This window comes from Triticum aestivum, chromosome 1A (assembly GCF_018294505.1).
Source record: "Triticum aestivum cultivar Chinese Spring chromosome 1A, IWGSC CS RefSeq v2.1, whole genome shotgun sequence".
NCBI classification, from domain to species: Eukaryota; Viridiplantae; Streptophyta; class Magnoliopsida; order Poales; family Poaceae; genus Triticum; species Triticum aestivum.
In genome coordinates this window covers 565,103,873-565,123,632 of record NC_057794.1, presented here as the reverse complement: position 1 = coordinate 565,123,632, position 19,760 = coordinate 565,103,873, and the positions used below count along the sequence as shown (strand labels likewise).

The 19,760-nt window shown below is 47.6% G+C and overlaps 3 protein-coding genes across 3 annotated transcripts; 2 read left to right on the top strand and 1 right to left on the bottom strand.

The window, feature by feature from the left end:
- Positions 1-3,239: 3,239 nt before the first annotated feature.
- On the top strand, positions 3,240-4,061 carry LOC123181431 (monothiol glutaredoxin-S9-like). The gene has a single exon (XM_044593694.1). The coding sequence runs from the start codon at positions 3,286-3,288 to the stop codon at positions 3,781-3,783; it is 498 nt and encodes a 165-aa protein (XP_044449629.1). The 5' UTR covers positions 3,240-3,285; the 3' UTR covers positions 3,784-4,061.
- Positions 4,062-10,959: 6,898 nt separating this feature from the next.
- Positions 10,960-13,974, bottom strand: LOC123068230 (protein N-lysine methyltransferase METTL21A). The gene is made up of 2 exons (XM_044490740.1): positions 13,171-13,974; positions 10,960-11,346 (listed from the first exon to the last, which is right to left on the bottom strand). The coding sequence occupies exon 1, from the start codon at positions 13,888-13,890 to the stop codon at positions 13,216-13,218; it is 675 nt and encodes a 224-aa protein (XP_044346675.1). The 5' UTR covers positions 13,891-13,974; the 3' UTR covers positions 10,960-11,346; positions 13,171-13,215.
- Positions 13,975-14,088: 114 nt separating this feature from the next.
- On the top strand, positions 14,089-18,399 carry LOC123068221 (uncharacterized). The gene is made up of 4 exons (XM_044490732.1): positions 14,089-14,518; positions 15,390-15,499; positions 15,895-15,999; positions 17,182-18,399. Exons 1-4 carry the CDS (start codon positions 14,164-14,166, stop codon positions 18,004-18,006), a joined length of 1,395 nt encoding a protein of 464 aa, XP_044346667.1. The 5' UTR covers positions 14,089-14,163; the 3' UTR covers positions 18,007-18,399.
- Positions 18,400-19,760: the final 1,361 nt, after the last annotated feature.

Sequence of the window (19,760 nt, the reverse complement as noted above, 5' to 3'; positions counted from 1 at the left end):
GTGCTGCTAGACGCTAGCAATTTGGTAGAGTACTACTCCCTCCGTCCATGAATAAGTATACACCTAATTTTTGTCCTAAGTCAAAGTTTTAAAGTTTTGACCAATATTATACAAAAAAGTAGTAGTATATATGACATCAAATTGATATATTATGAAAGTACATTTCAAAACGAATCTAGCGATACTAATTTAGTGTCATAAATGCTGCTACTTTTCCTTTATAAAGTTGGTCAAATTTTAAAACTTTGACTTAGGACAAAAACTAGATGTACACTTATTCACGGACGGAGGGAGTACCTACGTGCGTAGCATGTGGGTATTCCCCATTTGAACTTGAAATGAAAAGAGGCTGGCGTCAGGTTTTAAATTAATGAAATCCTTACAACCTTACAACCAATGGTACAACTCAACAAAAGAAAAGAAAAACTCCAGCAAAATGCATAGGTGCCCGCGAGCAGCAACAAAGCTAAAAATACAAGAAATTAGAGCCCTCAAACATGATCAGAGGACCAACACTGCGAAGGAAGCCAACTCAAGAAGAAGACCAGCCGGGGGAGGAGGCTATGCCATTCCCATCGCCTGGGCGTCTGGTAGAACAACGTCATCTTGTTCCATCGCGAATAGGGGCTCCCAGCTCCTTGCCCTGGCTCGAAGGGTGTCCCACCGTTCGAACAATGGAGTGCTCACCACCCTAGAGCGCAGATGGAAGCTGGCACCAAGACAACAAAGGAAGGCCTTCGAGCATAGCCACCTTGCCGTACCTAGCTCATCAAGAGTGCGACGTCTTTGAAACATTAACTGAGACACGACGAGAACAAGCTGCCATCTACATAATGCACCTCAACGACCGGCAAGATGGGACCTTGCTCACAAGACGGAGCCTCCAAGGAGGAAACGACACCACCGCCCGGTCTGGAACATGCCAGACCAAGGGTTTCACCCAGAGCCCATAGTGGATGGAGGTCACCCACGATGAAACCTCCAAGGAGGTAGCGGCACACATGAGTACCACTATCACCGGCCCCGACATCGTCGGGCAGAGCTTTCGCTCGGGACACGACGCCTACCAACTAGGTCCATCAGTCATAGTCGGCCAAGGTAAGATGGAACAGCACCCAAACCAGGCGGGTTGGCAGTGAATAACACATCCGCATGACGGACGCCCACCGAGATCCACCTCGCCTCCCAAGTGGCGAGGCGACACACGAGCACCTGCGCAGCAACACCCACCGAAATGGTGTCACCATGCCCACCGCCCGAAGCCATCGCTCCAACTACCACGGGGATCCACCCTCACCCACCACCCACATGGAGATTGGCCGCAAGCACGCGGCCGACCACCCCTGCTGTCGCATTGACGCAAATTCGCGACCCACTACACCCCAAAGATTGCAACTTGCACCCGCATGAAGAAGAACCCTAGATCTGGGTTACCGGGTGCCCACAAGAAGCAACTCCAAGGGTCACCGACGAGGGACTGGCCATGCCCAAGGATACCATCAGACCGTGTCAAGAGCTTGCTGGATCTTCCATATCAAGCCTCCATCGGCGGCTGGGAACTCCCTCCAAGGCCGCCAGCCACCTAGGGTAGCTGCGCCACCAGGAACTAAAGGAAGCAGCATGCCTCACCCCCACGCCCGCCGAGGGCCGTGCCGCCACCAAGCAGGCCACGGCCGGCTAAGACGGTGGGAGTCCACAGGGGCGAGATTCGGTCCTTGAGGCCATGGGGGATGGACGAAGCACACCCGGGAACCAGGGGAGAGAGAAGGAGGTGGAAGTATTGTTATCTAGGGCATGAAGACAAGACGAACCCAAGAATGAGTATAGAAATACTGAACAAGTAGAGTATGAAAAACCCACTGGCGAGACATAGCTTCGTGAAACACTTCATTTCTAAGCTGGATACTATCAATGTGTTGTCCAACGCATCATCAAACATGTAACATATAGGCTTGCTACTCAGCGAGCTCAGCGTGGAAGCCACCCCTGCTTGGGCGGATGAAAATCTACGTAGATGTGGGCTCTCCAATACTGGAGTAGGAGCATCGGTAGCAGTATGTAGAGGCCATGCATGATGGCTTGTACTTGGCCTCTTCGAGCACTTCCGACAGTCTTGGAGGCCATAACCTTCCGTCACACATAGCTTCGTGATTTCGCGAGTTACCAATCCGGTAATCTTGGAGGCCATAACCTTCCGTGACACATAGCTTCGTGATTTCGCGAGTTACCAATCCGGCAGTCTTGGAGGCCATAACCTTCCGTGACACATAGCTTCGTGATTCTGGGAGTTACCAATCCGGCAGTCTTGGAGGCCATAACCTTCCGTGACACATAGCTTCGTGATTTTGGGAGTTACCAATCCGGCAGTCTTGGAGGCCATAACCTTCCGTGACACATAGCTTCGTGATTTTGGGAGTTACCAATCCGGCAGTCTTGGAGGCCATAACCTTCCGTGACACATAGCTTCGTGATTTTGGGAGTTACCAATCCGGCAGTCTTGGAGGCCATAACCTTCCGTGACACATAGCTTCGTGATTCTGGGAGTTACCAATCCGGCAGTCTTGGAGGCCATAACCTTCCGTGACACATAGCTTCGTGATTTTGGGAGTTACCAATCCGGCAGTCTTGGAGGCCATAACCTTCCATGAGGCACTAGCACTTGTAGAGGACCTTTCTCTTAAGAACTTCATGGTGGCGTGTGATTGCAAACCAGTGATAGATGGCATACATGATGGAAAGGGGGAGCTTATTTGACAGTAATTAGAGAAATATCACTTCTTAGATCTAATTTTATTAGTTGTTTTATTTTTGAAAGTAGAGCATCAAATGTTGATGCACACAACTTTGCCAAACACTCTTTTTTGCTTGATCAGGGTCGCCACTTATGTCATTAACCCGCACTCATCTCACTGTCCAAATAGATCAATAAGGTGTTGGCACCCCTAGAAAAAAATTGAAGCAAGCTGATCCTAAATTTTTTCCACGATGTCCTCCTGCGCCAGCCGGCTACGGGCGGGCCCACCAGAGAGCAAGAGAGAGCCAGCCACCCCGGCAATCGTGACCCGCCACGTAGCCGCGCGTCACGAGCCGGGCCCATCAAACCGCCCCGCAACCGCGGCTGACCCGCCGACACGTCACGGCGCGTTGCATGCACACAATCACACGGAGCGCGGAAAGGCCGCGGTCGCCGTCGTCCTCGCCGCATGGAGCCCGCCCAAGAGAAGAACGCATACCCACCTGGCCGGCGCTCGCGATGGTCGTCGGGTGACGCCACCTCCCTTTTATATGTCCAGCCTCGCTCCCGTTGCTCGTCACACCACGTACGCAAGCTGCACACACCACGGCACCACGCATCAATTGATCGGCGTCGAGATGTACCAGGCGATCCCGTACAGCGCCGCCCGGCTGCCGGCGTGGTCGCGGCGGTCCGAGCCGGCCGAGGTCGTCGGCACGGCTGGTCAGGAGAATAGGCGAGCAGGCGATGGCGGGGAGGCGGTGAGGAGGGCGGTGGCGGAGAGCCCGGTGCTGGTGGTGGGGAGGCGCGGGTGCTGCCTCAGCCACGTGGTGGAGCGGCTGCTGCAGGGGCTCGGGGTGAACCCCGCCGTGCACGAGGTCGCCGACGAGGCCGAGCTCGCCGGGGCTCCCGGTGGCGAGGCCGTTTTCGCGCTGCCGGCCGTGTTCGTGGGCGGGAGGCTCCTCGGCGGGCTCGACCGGCTCATGGCCGTGCACATCTCCGGCGAGCTCGTGCCCATGCTCAAGGACGCCGGCGCGCTCTGGCTGTGAGACAAATCGGAGACGCATATACGGGACGGGCCTTCTGATTGGGAGTTCGTAGTTAGCAGTCTTTTCTCCCTGTTTTCATTTCTCCTTTTGACTCTTGGGATCAATCAGTAATGGTGATGCTATTAGGGATAGTTAGCTAGTCGATGATAATTTTAAATTATTTCAAGTGAATTTAGTTTCGACCACACACGCCTGTAAATAGATCGACGAGTGAAGATAGATGTACTGTACTGGAGTATTTAGCACTGTATGTAAATGATGTTCGTTCCAATTGTACAGCAGCTAGCTTTGCATGGTTCTCTGGATGTTTTCATGAAACGGCACTGTGTCGGATATTCTGATCGTGTTGACAAGAGAAACCTCCTCCCAAAAATTAGCTGAACAATTTCTCTTCTGTTTAATTAATCGACGAGGCAAATCTCTTGCCTTCGTTTTTGAAAAAGCAAAAACCGAGCTCATCATGCGAACTTGAGCCCAGGCAAAGTAAACGTTTAACATGGAAATCTCCCAGCAGCACCACTGTCTGTTTTCCTATGGCTTCAACATTGATTTCCCTGTTATGCGCTCTTGAGGGCACTGCGTGTCACCAATCAAGATGGAGCAGTAGTACAAATATGAAATGAGCGTTGACTATCTCCATACGTACGTTGAATAACTACCCATTGCTGATGCATGCTCAAATGTCATTCAGCTAAAAAAGAATTACTGCAGTTAGCACGTCAAGCTCAGCACAACTTGCACCAATTCAGTTGAGCTCAGCAGGGTGCCGAGTCCGTCTTAAACATAGGTATGACGAATGGAGGTCTGATCAAAGCACAGATGCGTAAAATGAAAGAAACATTGACTAATTGTGCATTGCTGACGCTGCATGCTTCGCGTTCCGATTGTAAACTTTCTATGAAGCGTCGTACCTGTTGAGACCGAGCCTGCGTGTTAATATAGGTCAGGGGCAAAACCCTGATTGCGTACAAAGAGTTCGGTTACAGGAGGTTTACATCTTGAAAGAGAAGAAAGGATCAGGAGATTACAACACTTAAAGAGAATCCTATCTATCTCTACTTGCGCTAACCTCTAGCCGAAGCGATATGGAACGTAACAACATATATGACGTGACAATATGTTGTTTAACACCGATAATGGGAATTCCACCTTTTCTTCTATTGGGAAAACGACGTGAGATAATGCTCTCGAGAGAATGCCCTCCAGGTAAAAAAAAAAGAGAGAGATACTCCAGTATGCTACTGCATGAGCTGGTGAAGTTGACACGTCGCGCTCAGACACAATTCGCCCAGATTCAGATGAGCTCAGCGACTCAAGACGCACAAGGGCATGTGCCAACGGTTGGTGAATTGTAAGGAGAAAGTGACGGTGAAAAAGATGGAACTGAAAGGGTCAAGAATTTCCAGAAGGTAGAGATCCCTTGTGCGAGCGAGTCTATGACCAGTGAAACGTGCGAGGGGAAGCCGTCCGATGACGCTTAAGGGCTGAAAAATGCACGCATGGCTTCAACATTCAGGCCAGTTGATTCTGATCGTTAGGTACATCTTATTTATTTTGTTCTTAATTCCGGTCGTACTGTAATCAAATTGTTTCTCGTGAAATTCTTGTAAAATTCTCGTGGATTTCCCAACCGCTAAATTATTTTGGATTTGTCTAAGACACATCTAGATGTGACATAGTTATGTCACATCTAAACTGATGTCCACTCTTTTTATGGTCTATTTTTTTGTCCTAGTTTTTTTTGTTTTTTGTTGCTGCATTATATATCTGTGGAAGTTTAGATGTAACATCCTTAAAAAAACATCTAGATGTGAATTAGTCAAACTGAATTATTTTCACCGCCTGAATTTCACCTGGAGGCGTGTTGATAAGGAGCTGGCATGACGCCTCCCAGAATTCAAGTCCATGTTCAGCACAATCAACCAAGAGCCGTGATCATCACATATCTAAAACGTGTAGAAGTAATCAGGTGATGACGACTCCAACAGCGCCTTGTGCCGCCTGCCTACGTGGGGCGACGAAGGCCACGGTACGACGATTGATCTGAGAGTGGGATGAACATCTGGATTCTGGAAGATCAGATCAGTTCCTGACATCAACAATGTTTGAACAAGTAGTCAGCTTAAGTGGTTGGATTATTTTCGCGGAGCTGCAAAAACTGAGCTCCACGACTCCACGGAGTCGGAGCGGTGAGAAGGGATCCCGAACAGAGCCTTACTTATGCTGCAGGCAAATGGTTTGCCGAGACGACTCCTGGATAGTCCATGTCACACCTTTGCGCATGTGGTGCTGAAAATACGCCATGGATCACTGCCCACGGTCTTCAGCCCATCCTAGTGGAAGGAAGATTTTGGCTAATTAGGACCTGGTATTTGCTAAGCAAAAATATGAAGCAAGAGAAACGAAACATTTCTGTTTACTAATTAAGCTACAACTAGGGAGATAATAAAACAAGCATTCAGGCTAATTTCTATACAAACTACAGTTAATTATATTAGGCTGCGGTGCTGTCCGAGCATCATCAAGTCCAGGGGAACGGACCTATTCGATTCCTTGTGCCAAACCCACTGGATGGAGTTCTGCTAACCTATCACAACTTTACCGTCAAAAAAAAAAAACCCTATCACAACTTGCTTTGGGGCACATAAGTTCATGATCCGTCCTGTAAACAAACTTTTCTCTGTTGCTTCTCGCCAGTTTGTGCATCACATGAAAGCCTAGGTTGAACGGTTTGTTTGGTTACTACTCCCTTCGACCAAAATAAGTGTTGCGACACTTATTATAGATCAAAGGAAGTACTAGATATTAAACTATTGGTCATGTCTCGAATATCCTATATATTCACATATATCATTAGCTCCTTCTTCATCTGCTCAACCTGCACATCAATGCCCTGCACAAGAACCTCGGATATGTTCCCGTCATCATCACAGAAGACCATCTTGACCTTGATCTCTTTTTTTTAGATTAACAGTACTTCATTGATTACTGAACATCACAGCAAAGATCGTCCCTGATACAATCCGGAACCACACCAAGATAAAAAAGATTAACAGAATGCTCACAACTACGAGAACATGTAAGAAAGAACATTGAGTAAACCCAGACGCGAGAGATTTGATGTCCGAGACAACAGTGCCCACTCTTGATCGATCTTGAGCCGGAGACTTGATTTTGTTCACCATGGAGAGGCAGTCAGATGCCAAAACAATTGACAAACAGCCTTCAGATCGACAAACCTCAAGAGCACGCTGGATGGCAAGCGCCTCAGCCATCTCCGGTTCAGAGAAGCCCTAAAGCTGCTCATTGCCAGCAAACATGCACTTCCCAAGATGATTCCTAGCCACAAAGCCCATGCCCATCTGTCGGATAGAAGGGAACAGCGCCGCATCAACATTCACAGCCACCACACCAGCAGGTGGCGGAGTCCAAATAAGAGTTGAAGAAGAAGACTCACGCCTGGGACCAGGTTTAGGCTTAGAACAATGCTGCAACACCATACGGACATAGGCACGAACTTTTAAAGCAGTTCTAGCAGGATGCACATTGGTACCATTATTACGTACCTCATTTCTAGCTTCCCAGATATGCCATAGAGTGATAGCCACAACAGTAGCTTGGAGCTTCGAAGCATGAGCCAGGAAATCGAACATCCATTGACGGCCATTAACCATGTCTTTTCTACACAGGCTGACACTGAACTCCTCTTTAACCCCTTTCCAAACGGAACGAGCGAAGGGACACAGCAGGAAGAGATGCTCCACACTCTCTGTCCGGTTGCAGAAAAAACAGCCATCATCAGCTGGAATGTGATGCCTCACCAGCTGGAAACCCGTAGGCAAACAATCATGCACGAAACGCCACAAAACAATCTTCATTTTGTTTGGACAAATGACTGACCAAAGGGCCTTCCACTCCTTTTTCTTGCACCTGAATATTGGAAGCCAGACCCTTGCCCTTTCCACTTGTAGAGGAGAAGAAGTTCTCACTACGAGTAAGATTATAGCCAGACTTGACCGAGTAGGTGCCAAGCTTGTCATGGGGCCACGACAGGAAGTCATCTCCCCCAAAACGACTTATGGGAACTTGTAGAATTTGTTCCGCAATAGGATCAGCAAAGAAGCTTTGCACAAGGTTTTCGTCCCAAGTCACCAATGATTCGGCCAACAAGATCTGATCTCTTGTGTTTCCTCGATGCTTTTGTCCAATAGCACACTCCCTTGGGACACCCATAAAAAAACACGGTTACCACATTTGTATTGTAAGTTTCATTCAAATTTTTGGCTAGTAGAGTGCATCTATCGCAGAGACATACTTCAAGGGGCTAGAGGTCATAAGCCAGAACCGGTTGTTGCCACTTTCCAAGACCGCGATCGACATTACAAGCCCAACGCTCCCCAAAACTAATGTACGTGAAGGTCTGCTTGCCATCATTGTTCCCTCAGAGCTGTTTGGAAACGTAAAATACGCTACCTCAGTTTACAATGCAATAATCCAACTCAGAAATAGTTTATAGATGTGAGTGGTGGCTTCGGGTGGCTTGATGTATGCTTTTGTTAAATCTTTGTGGAATAATTAATAAAGATGAATGTATGCACCGATTGATGCAGAGACCGGGGGTTCAACTTCCTTTTCAAAAAAAAAAAGTAGTTTCCACGCTACTAGAAAAAGGCTTATATCTCTACTAGTGGCGCACCACAATGATGGTGCGCCACTGCTATATAGCAGTGGCGCATCAGAATCAGGTGCGTCATTGCTATGTTTTTACTAATGACGCACTACATGAGCAATGCGCCATTGCTATTTTTTTGGTCCATCCCCCTCCCCATTAGACATAGCAATGGCACACCACAGCTATGCTACATAATAGTGGCGCACCTAGGTGTGGTGCGCCATTGCTATGTCTGGTGGGGGTGTGCCTGCGTGTGTGTGTGAGAGGGGTGCGCCATTACTAACGTCTCGCACACACAAACACACCCCCTGGATCGTCTTTTGTTTTTTTTAATAAAAGAAAATGATAAAAGATTCAAAAAATAGATGCCCATGTGTTATGTGTTCTAGTTGTTAGGAAAATTAACAAACATGAATTTTGGATTTTTTTGCAAAAGGCCGCCGTGTTTCGGTAAAATGGTCGTAACTTTTGCATACGACCTCCGATGAAAAAGTTTTTTATATGAAAAATCATCTACTCGAAATATTACATCCGAATTTGACGGGCTATGCCCGTATTCGATTTTCTAGAATCCTCAAAAACCTAACAGAAAAAAGTTACGAGGCTTTTAAGATCTGAAGGCAAAAAAATCGAAAAAATAAAAAAATTAGTAGTGGTGCACCATTAGTAATTTTCCCGCCTTCCAAATTCAAAAAAATAAACAAAGTTAGTAGTGGCGCACCATGGGTGTGGTGCGCCATTACTAGTTTCGAAATTTCAAAACTAGTAATGGCGCACCACACCCATGGTGCGCCACTACTAAGTCTGTAACGCCACAACCATTATATATATTACCTCTTCCTCCTCCCCTCCATCATTTCTTCCCTTTTCTACCTACCTGGATGAATTGCAAACATCCAGGAGGCCTCGTCTTCTTTGCGACAATCCCTTCCGAACAGTTCAAGGCAGCCAACAACACACCTTAGGGTCCACTGTCCACCATCATAGTTCTCAAGAGCCCAAACAGAGAGTTGGCAATCGTACATCCGCCAAGCATACAGGCATCCTTGGGACTGCCCAAAGGAAGGACCAAGATATATGTTTGTCATGGCAGGTGGCAATTTCATTTCCGCCACACATTTCCCTCCATGTTCACCGTGACTATTGAAAGGAAGTTACAAAAATAAAGGATAGTGCCATTCAAAAAGAAGCACCGTGGATTATTAACATAAGCATCCAACTGGCACCGGATGGAAGCCCATTCTCTAGTTTCTGATGAGTAGATCCATGTCATCGGCAGGCCGATGCCAAACACGGGCACAAACACCACAAAGCGTGATGGAACGGCTGGATCAGAACCCAAAAAGTAGTGGCCTGTGATGGCACGGAAAAGGTCATCATCTGCCTGCTTCTGGTTGTGCAATTCTACAGGAGGAACAGGAGGCAGCAAAGCCCACTGCCGAGTAGCAGGATTGCAGACGACATAATTCCCCATCTGAAGCGCTCAACAACCCTGCCTTTCGGAAACGAATTCCAACCGAGTAGCTTAGGATGGGGTGCTTTCCAGCATCTGCAGAGGAGAAGGCTGGTGCTGCATTGTTCGACCTCAAAGTGTCCGTAGGTGCCGCGCAAGAAAGGGAGGTCGGGGTCGACCATGGGAGGGCCTTTCCCGGACAAATTGTGGAAGCGCCAACCGCGGTTAAAATGGAAGAAGCCGGAGAGCGTCTGCGGCGACCTCTTGCGGACGCCGTGGTCGGAGCAGAGGGCGAGCCATGGTCTGGAGTCTGGACACGCACTTGAATCGGCATAGCGACCTGTAGGGCACCCGCGACAGGATCTCCTCCTGGCGGCATTGCGTCCGCTGGGTGATCGCCCTCGGCTTCGAACGTCGCATCGTAACGGTTTGGGAAGGGGAACCTCGCGTCTTGATCTAGTTCCTGTACCCTTTGTTTTAGACGTAAGTTCCTGCACACTTGATACTTGCCGATGCCGAATTGTTAGGCGGATCTATCTTTTCTTCAGATTCCCGCCGTGAACGGGCCGAAATCTCCAGTGTGCCTTTCACGGCCTGAATTTACTTTTTTTTTTGTGAGAACACGGCCTGAATTTACTGGAGACGTAGTAATCTTAATAGGGAGATGACATAATGCTGACACGACGACTCTCATAATCCAGATTCCTGTTCCTGAGCTGCTTTTGTTTTTACGGGACCTGTTCCTGAGCTGCTAGCAGAGTCAACCAGGATGGTCGTGGCCACAGTCCATCAGGTGACGACTCCGACAGCTACTTTGCCTCGCCTACATGGCGCGACCAAGGCCACGGTACGGTGACGTGAGTCGGATAAACATCTGGAAGATCATCACATCCTGGGCATCAACAAGGTTTGAACAAGTGCCCAGCTTAGTGGTTGGATGACAGACACATTATCGGTGTTCTACCAGCAATGGTTTTTGCCTGAACGACTCATGAATACGTCATGGATCACTGCCATGTCTTCCAGCCCATCCTAGCTGGTGGAAGGAACATTCTGGCTAATCAGGACCTGGTCTTTGTTAAGCAAAATTATATATGCGGTCGGTGAAAGGAAAACCCCAAGCTACAAACAGGGAGAGAAGCACAAGCATCCGGGCTTTGGATACAAACTACAGTTAGGCTGCAGTGCATCACAGGAAAACCTGGGTTGAACGGTTTTGTTTGGTTACTGCACGACTCACATATATCAAGCTATTGCCCATGTTTCCAATATCCCCTTCACATATACCATCCCCCTTCTCACTCAACTTGAGCTCCTTCCTCATCTGCTCAGCCTGCACGAGAACCTCCCTCCAATAGTCCAATGCGCTCCTGTTGTTACCAGACAAGACCATCTTGATCTCTTCTTTCCTCGACGCTTTTTTCCAGTAGTGTACTACCTGGAGCATCCATACAAAACAGAATTAGTCACTACAGTTGTATTGTAGTAAGTCTCATCCAGAAATTAGGCTAGTAGAGTGCATCGCAGAGACACACGCCAAAGGGCTCAAGGTCATAAGCCAGAAAACCCCACTTCCCGAGACCACGATTGACAGGGCAAAGCCCAACGCTCACCAGGCTACTGCAAGCGCAGAAGGTCAGCAGTGCTGCCTGTCCTCTGCTTGGTATCATCGAAGCTGTTTGGAAACATAAAATACCTACCTTGGTTTACACAGCACAATCCGACTTAGAAATAGTGTCCATAAGCTTGAGCCAGATCATAGCATGAACGACACATACACCTGCTATACTTACTGCACTTATCATACAATTTCCATTCCACCATAACTTATTGCCTTTAAACATCATAGACACCACAGCTGTATATGTTCATATACAGCTGCTATAATAACTAATACTACCTTTGAAGAATCCAAATACCCAGAGGTGCCGGATGAAATAAGACCAGAGGTGCCCAGACAAAGAACATCATGTTTCTGATGTGAGACCTAATATGCGAATTCATGTGGAAATGGAGGGAGTATATCTTGTATCTACAAGACTTTATATCCGATCAATAAAACATTTCACAAGTTTTGGCCTTTTGGACCGGGTTTTGGGTGGAGAACTGGAGCCCAAGCTACACCTGATTGCTTTCAATAAGTCGGTCTGTCCATGCTCAGGTCTTACTCCTAGACAGATCTAAATAAAGTTCCCAAAAGATCAACATAAGGCTGACCATACTCCCTACAAAATGCGACAAATATGAGCAGAGCATAAACTGTTTAATCATCTGAGGCCTCTTTGTGGTACAGCTCCCCGAGACATAACCCAAGCAAGAGGCATACTTCAGGCTGGACACATGCCTACGTGCAAGTCCCACGGCATCATGGTTTGTTCCAGGCTTCAACGACACATCCATGATGGACAATTCACTCCCTTGAATCCAGTCACCCTTCAAGTTCAACACCAAACAGTAAAAAGGGGAAATGGAACTCGATTCGCCCCATCAAGGGCGCAATCGGCATACAGCACGGTTTCAATGTGCCAAAAGGAACTACATGGGCGGAAACAGAAACATTGTATTTTTAAGTTCAAGCCATTATAAGCACCGCACTTCCCAAAAGGCCAGAACTAGTGGCTCCTTCAAAAATCTTATCAGGTTTTAACCACTCTTCGATAAAACCACAGCAGCAACATATTTGCTTTAAACGATAGTAGAAGACATGGCGAAATCCTCTCAGTGTACTCAGCCAGATTTTGCATACCCCAGGAGTCACATTCAATTATCTCTTGCACAAGTTGGGAGGAGGGATATTTCCAGTTTTCCATCAGTTCATCAAAACAGAGTGTCACTCGCAAAGTGATTTCGACACAGAAGTTGAGTTAATTATCTCTGAATTTAAAGTCACATTCAGTTAATCTCTTACCCTAGTTGGAAAGAGGGGCATTTCATCAGTTCATCAAGGCAGAGTGTCACTCACAAGAAGATTTGATTTTGACACAGGAGTTGCGTGTTAAGATGCTTAGTGACCACAACTCCATTAAGTCTACACATTGAATTCCTTTTTGTCGATCACACAAACACAATGCAACAGACAAATGCGATCATGAACTTGAAATACCTGACATGTTTACACCGCAAAGCATAGGCGAAACTTAACATGTTACTTAAACATTAACCCATGGAAGCCAAACATTCAGCACTGTATATCAGAGGCCTTCACCAGCCATCACAACTAAATACTCATACTTTTGAACTGGAATAAGCAATTCTTGCAAACCTGCTATGTAAATGACGAGCAAATGTTTGGCAACAAGAATAAATCTCACTGCCGCGGCCTCCTGCGGAGTATGAACACATCGGACTCCTCGAAGGCGTACTCCGGGTCGAGGTGCTCCCGGGACACCTTCTCGATCACGGGGAAGGCGGCGGGAACGGCGTCCCAGAACGCCTGGTGCGCCTCGGGGGACCGGATCTGGTACCCGAGGAGCACCACGCCGCGCTCGGCGTCGGCGAGCGCGTCCATGGCGGCGACGAGGTGGGGCACGGACTCCTGGACGTAGACGACGTCGGCGGCGACGACGAGGTCGTAGCGGCGCGGGGCGGCGAGCTGGGAGAGGTGCGCGGGGCAGTTCCAGTGGAGCTGCGCGAGGCGGGGCGCGCGCGGGAGGTGGCGGCGGTTGCGGCGGAGGTTCCGGCGGAGCGCCGGGAGGACGGCGGCGGTGTCGGTGAGCACGAGGTCGGCGAGGCCGAGGCGGGAGAGCCCCATGCCGGCGGGCCCGCATCCGGCGCCGAGCTCGATGGCGCGGGCACCCGCGAAGCGGAGCGCGTCGGCGAAGGGCAGAGCCGCGTCGCCGAGGCAGCGCTCGGCGAACTTGACGAGGACCAGGGAGGAGTTCCAGACCGAGGTGCCCACCTCGAAGGAGTCGTTGTCCTGCTCGAAGCTCAGCACCGCGCCGCCCACCGGCAGCTCCACCACCGGAGACGCCGTGAACCGCATCGCCGCCGCCGCCGCCCGTCAAGCCAGCCACGGAAGGGAAGGGTTTTACCTGGGCTCTCTGCTCTGTCCTCTGAGGAACTGTCCTTGGGTCCTAAAGGCTTAAGAGCCCTCGTGAAAGTGTATAATCATAAATAGACCCCTGATAATTTATACAGGACCCTCGGTGAACAAGTGAACACACATTTGTTCTTACGAAGACTATCAGGGGTTGAACTGCAAATCGAGACACACCGCCGAAGCCAGCGGAAACCCTCCCTCCGCTGCTCCCCTCCGATGGATCCCAAGGCGGCGGCGAGGTCGAAGCGCTCGCACACGGTGCACGGCCGCCGGACCCACCAGACCCCCGCGGCGGCCGCGGCGCACAAGCAGAAGCGCGCGGCTGCCGCCGCCGGCGGGGGCGGCGGCGGCTCCTCCTCCTCCGCCCCCCGCAGCCGCAACCTCCCCTCCAACTGGGACCGCTTCGAGGAAGAACCCGAGGCCGACGACGCCGCGGAATGGGCCGGCGAGGTGGCGCCGCGGAGCAAGGGCGCCGACTTCGCCTTCCTGCTCGAGCAGGCCCGGGCCCAGCCCCTCGAGGAGCGGGGCCTCGGCGCGGCCAGCCGGCTCGCCTCCCAGGACTCCCCATTTGGTGAGCTCTCGCCGCCAGCTTCGGCTGCCACTTCTGATTTATTTTCAGCATCTTTTGCCGCTGTTTGTTCATTGAGTAAGCTTATTCAGTTCGTCGCTTCAAACATGCTTAGGTCAATTGTGCGATCCTTCCTCTAAATACGCCTAGATTTGTAGTGCGAACACTTGCTAAAGTAAGGAATGCTTTGTTAGTTTGTTCCTATTCATGTTAACGGCGGCGCCAAGTTAGAATCGAGTACATCAAACATCACAAGGCATCCTCTGCATTTCAGTAGTAATTACGGTGCTCTTGTTAGGACTGGGATTAAGAAGATGCCCGACAGATTGATTATGTGCAGTGTTGAAAATTCCAACAATATCGTGCCTGATACTCACCCTCTGTTTCATAGTTTTTCTGTAAATTGAGTGTGGATTATGTTATTTACCTCCCTCTGTTCATTGAGCAAGCTTATTCAGTTCGTCGCTTCAATCATGTTTAGGTCAATTAGGTGATCCGTGCTATCATTGCTTCAAATATGACTTAATCTGTGCTGCCAATGCTAATGTAAAATATGTTCTGTTCCTAATCGTGTTAATACCGAGACTTAGAATCGAGTGCATCAAACATCACAAGGTATACTTTGCATTTCATCATTAGCTACTGTGTTATTATAAGGGCTGGAATTGAGCATATATCCCTTGATTGATTTGGACTCATATTAAAAATTCCCTACCACAGTGAGTTAACACATAATGTTGGCAAAATTGATATGTGGATTCTGTTTTTACGCGCTGAACATAGCACCACATGTTCATTAGGATGTGGCCCATTGTTTATGAGACTGCTTTTATTGTAGTGGTGCTAAGACTTTCATTTATGTTTCCTTTTCTAGATTTTATGCAGGCTTCTACATCTATGCTTGAGGCTAAAGGGGAAGGGATCATGTCCTGGTTTGAAGACGATAATTTCATATTAGAGGATGATTTAGCACCAGATTTTGAGGTACAGATCTGCTACTTTGCTATATCATGTTTGTGAAATGTATTATTTTACGCAATCTACAACCTGGTTTGATGCTTGTTTGGATAGGTGATGTTTAGGTCCAATCCCTGCCTTTCTACACAAGCGTTGGGTTTGATATTGTGTTAAAATTGGTATAGATAATTTTCTGGGAGCAATATTTTGTTCAAAAATGCATGGGATTCTGGCAGGAGTTGCCCTTGGTCCCTTCCTTGTCTGAGCATCCTGTCAAAGTTTATGGAAGGAAAATGTGTTTGGATCAAATAGTCAATATTAGCGTATTAGATTGTTGAACAGAAAAGGATATGAAGTAATGTAGAACTTTATTTGGATTGGTGGACCCTTGTGGTTTTTTACTTACGATCTTCTAATTTCAGGTGCCTTTTCTCTCCATGGATCTCCATGCATTGGCCACCAAGCTCTCAAAGATTAAGCTCTCCCAGAGACTTTTTATGGAAGAAGATTTACTACCCGAGGATCTGGTACTACATTCTGTTCTATTGCTACCGTGTCCAGCTTCGCAGATGTTATAAATATTGAATCATGGAAGAGTACTAAGATTGCCTTCTTTTAGTAAAAACAGTACTGCAATTTCTGTTTCCAGTTGCTAAATTTGTTTCGTATTGGTACTTTCCTTTCAGTTGGTAGTTTCCAGTTTTATAATAACCTCTGAGGTTAATTTTGACAAATGGCAATGAAGTAAATTAATTGTGGTAGATTTTGGCATTAGGTGCAGCAAGTTTGCTGATAGATAGAGTAGTTTATCTCACATGTAATATATTATGAGGTGTAAACGAATTGATGATTTGGTAGATTTTGGAGAGGTCCATCTTATATTCAATGAAAATGGATGATAAACTCTAATCCAATCTGTACACGAAGAAACCTTCAATCTAAATTCATATTTCCTGACGAACACTACCATAAACATATGCATTTGGTATGCAAACCTTATCAATTGCTGCAATCTAAATATTTATGTGCACTTTCGCAAACCATCTAGCTAACCCATCTGCCTTGTTATGCTACCATTTTCTCCGCTGATCTACCAATTTTCTGCAACAAGGATAGGGTGCTTCAGCATCTGACCTTTTGGCTATTCTGGCCACTGCTTGTTGCTGCATTCACTATCACGGCAATTTCCTGCACTACATACTCTGTCGCTAATTGAAGCAATAAAATTTATATAAGCTTCTGTATTATTCCGATGATGTTATTTTCATTGGAGGAGCACGTTTGTTCCTTTCATTGGAGCAGTACCCACCCATAATGATTATATAGGGCAATGAGTTTGAGTGGACATTTTATCCCTATTTCACTGTTTGGCCGATTACACTTGGATGATTAAACCCTCCGCCCTTAATTTGTCGTCTATATGGTTCATACAGTATTGAGATAAAGCTGCTGTTGACCTGTTGAGGTGCTCATCTGAGCCATCAAGGCATCAATATTGATGCATGTGTCTATAAGGTCCTAATTCCAGGAGCCAGGACCCCGAAGTTGTATGCATGTGCCTATTTTATAAATATTGAGTTGGTGACATTATGATCTTGTATGCTAAACATGGATGTATGCTTAAGACTCTTTCAAAGCCGTTCAGCTTAACTTGATATCCATCTGTTCATCTGATTTCTCCTAAGCCGATTCATCTTGTTATTCCCTAGGCTGTTGCTTCTGAAGACGAAGATGATGAAATACTGATTCAGTTGGGCACAACATTGGAGTCTGATGCTAAAGGCAGTTTGGTTCAACATAACTTCAGGGACATAAAGCCTGGGAAAGATGCTGTTAGTCCTGACCATGCCAGCAACATTCATTCTGATGACCCAATGAAAACACATCATCAGTCGGAATGTTTTGCAGAAGAAGAAGCTACAACATCACTCAAAGTTATTCCTCGACCTATGCATTCAGACACTGAAGCCTACACAGGAATCACAGCTACTGTTCCAAATGCAGGGCATAGAGAACAGTCGAAGCTTGGGATGGTTGCTCCAGAGGAAGAGCTTGATATGCTTCTTAATTCACTCGATGGAACTCACCTTTCCAGCTCCAGCTTAGATGAGTCGTTTGGAAGTAGTTCTGCTTTGGTAGGTATGAAGATCAATGAGTCAAATGATAAAGTCACGTCTAGCAGCACCACGTCCAAATCGCTGGCACTTTCTCCTGTTGATGATGATCTAGATGCCTTGCTTTCAGAGACATGCTTATCTGTCCAGAATGATGGTTCTGCTGCATCAAGTTTATCTTCTCGCCCAACTTTTGACTCCAACAGCAACGTTGACTTCAGATATGCCAAGCAGATTGATGTAACATCTATCGATGATTCTGTGGATGATTTGCTTGCCAACACCCCTTTCTGCCTGAGTGACCAGAAACAAGCTACACCTGTACAGGGGCAACAGAACATCTCGAATGCCAACGCACCTCCACCTTCTGGATCCTCGAACGTATCGGCTGACTTTGATTTGTGGTTTGACTCACTGTAGAGGTAGAAGAAACACTTTCGATCGTGAAGAGGTGCCAGTTGGCTTTAGGGGCCTACTGTGCTTTTGTTCAGTTCATGAAACTAAGTAGCAAACCTTTTTGGAAAGCTGTCTTCAGAAGCTCCCATATATATACCCGTCAATGTGGAGGTCCATGGAAATGCAGAAATGGATACCCATGCGCTTCACTCGCCGGCTCGTGTCAGTTCGGTGCTAGGCCTGTGTTATGTTGCATTATTGCCATACTGATCATGAGTCCAGAAGGCTGGCTGCTGTTAAATCTATAGCTGTCGATCTGTACCTTCGTGACCTGTACTCAGTCACATCTTTGTAGTACGTTGCACCCTTAATTTGTTGATTTAACAGAGTAATGCAAACACTTCAGTCTTTCTGTTTTGTTCCCTGTATGTACTTTTCTGTTGCATGCCCACTCCCCTCCTGATTACATTTATTCTGGGGAAATGTTGATATCGGCAAGTTTGTTGAGTTTGGTCACTGATTTGTACACCTGATCCCTCTTGAGCTCGAAGGCTTCAGATGGATTCAGATAACTCAAGTGCGAAGCCTGCAACAGTCGCTGCTTCTGAACACCATTGTCTGGTTCAGTTGTTTCCCTTTATGATCTGCAAAGGATCAAGCATACCACCCACCTCAAAGGACCAAGAACACCGCAATTCAGCTGATTCAAGGACTCTAAAGTGCCAGATGTTCGCGGCGAAGGTACGGCATCCGAACCCCCTTCACCTCCCTCGCCATGGAGAAACCAACCGCTGTGGTCCAAACAAAGCCTTTTCTTCTTCATGGTGGTATCTTCTGCTTGATCTGGACAGAGAGGTGCGCTCATCCGTGCAAAGGTTCCATTCGTTTTGATTGACATCACATGTTGTGTCTGCCCAGTTGTTTTGCCTTCATCATCACTCATTTTGTTGTGTCTGTCCAGGTTCGTGCTGCGCTGAAGCCTATCATCTATCTTGACACCCTGCCCATGTCCCAATCCAGATATTATCATGATTTGTACACACACAACACAATTTGGCCCTTGCATCGCCCCAAGGGCTATCCAGGAGCCAGGGTGCACACATGCCGGTTGCTTTCACGGGGCCAACCTCGTGACAGCAGCACCCTTTGCCCATCATCCCATGGCTTCATCATCTCCGTGTCTGGATAAGACGCCGCCCGGCATCGCAGGTCAGTTCACCACGTACACAATGGAAATCGCAGCCGATAAATAGCCATGCTTTTCTTCCCAGGGGTATTCTGTAGTTGTACCATGGTATGTTTCCATTTTTATTCTCTGCGCTTTTACATATGAAAATCGCGACCAATAAACCGGCATATCCATGTGGTATTTTTGCACTAATATAAAGTGCTTCTTCTTCTAAAGAAAAGAAAAGGGTTCCCTGGCATCAAAACAGGTAGTGGTACACAACAACGATGCATCACGACGACGACGACGATGATGATGATGATATTGATGCCTGACCCTCCTATCTAGCTAGCTTTTGTTCCGCTCCAGCCAGCCTTATAGAGGGAGGGTCCATGTTCGTTTCGGGCATCAAGCAAGTTGTGATAGGCCAGCACAACTCCGTCCTGTCGGTTTGGCACAAGGGAGGATAGAATAGGTTCATTCCCTTGGACTTTGATGATGCTCAGGCAGCACCGCAGCCTAATTAATCATAGGTACTCCCTCCGTCCTCTAATATAAGAACGTTTTTGACACCAAACCCTGATAGGTAGCATCCAAAGAAGCCTGGATG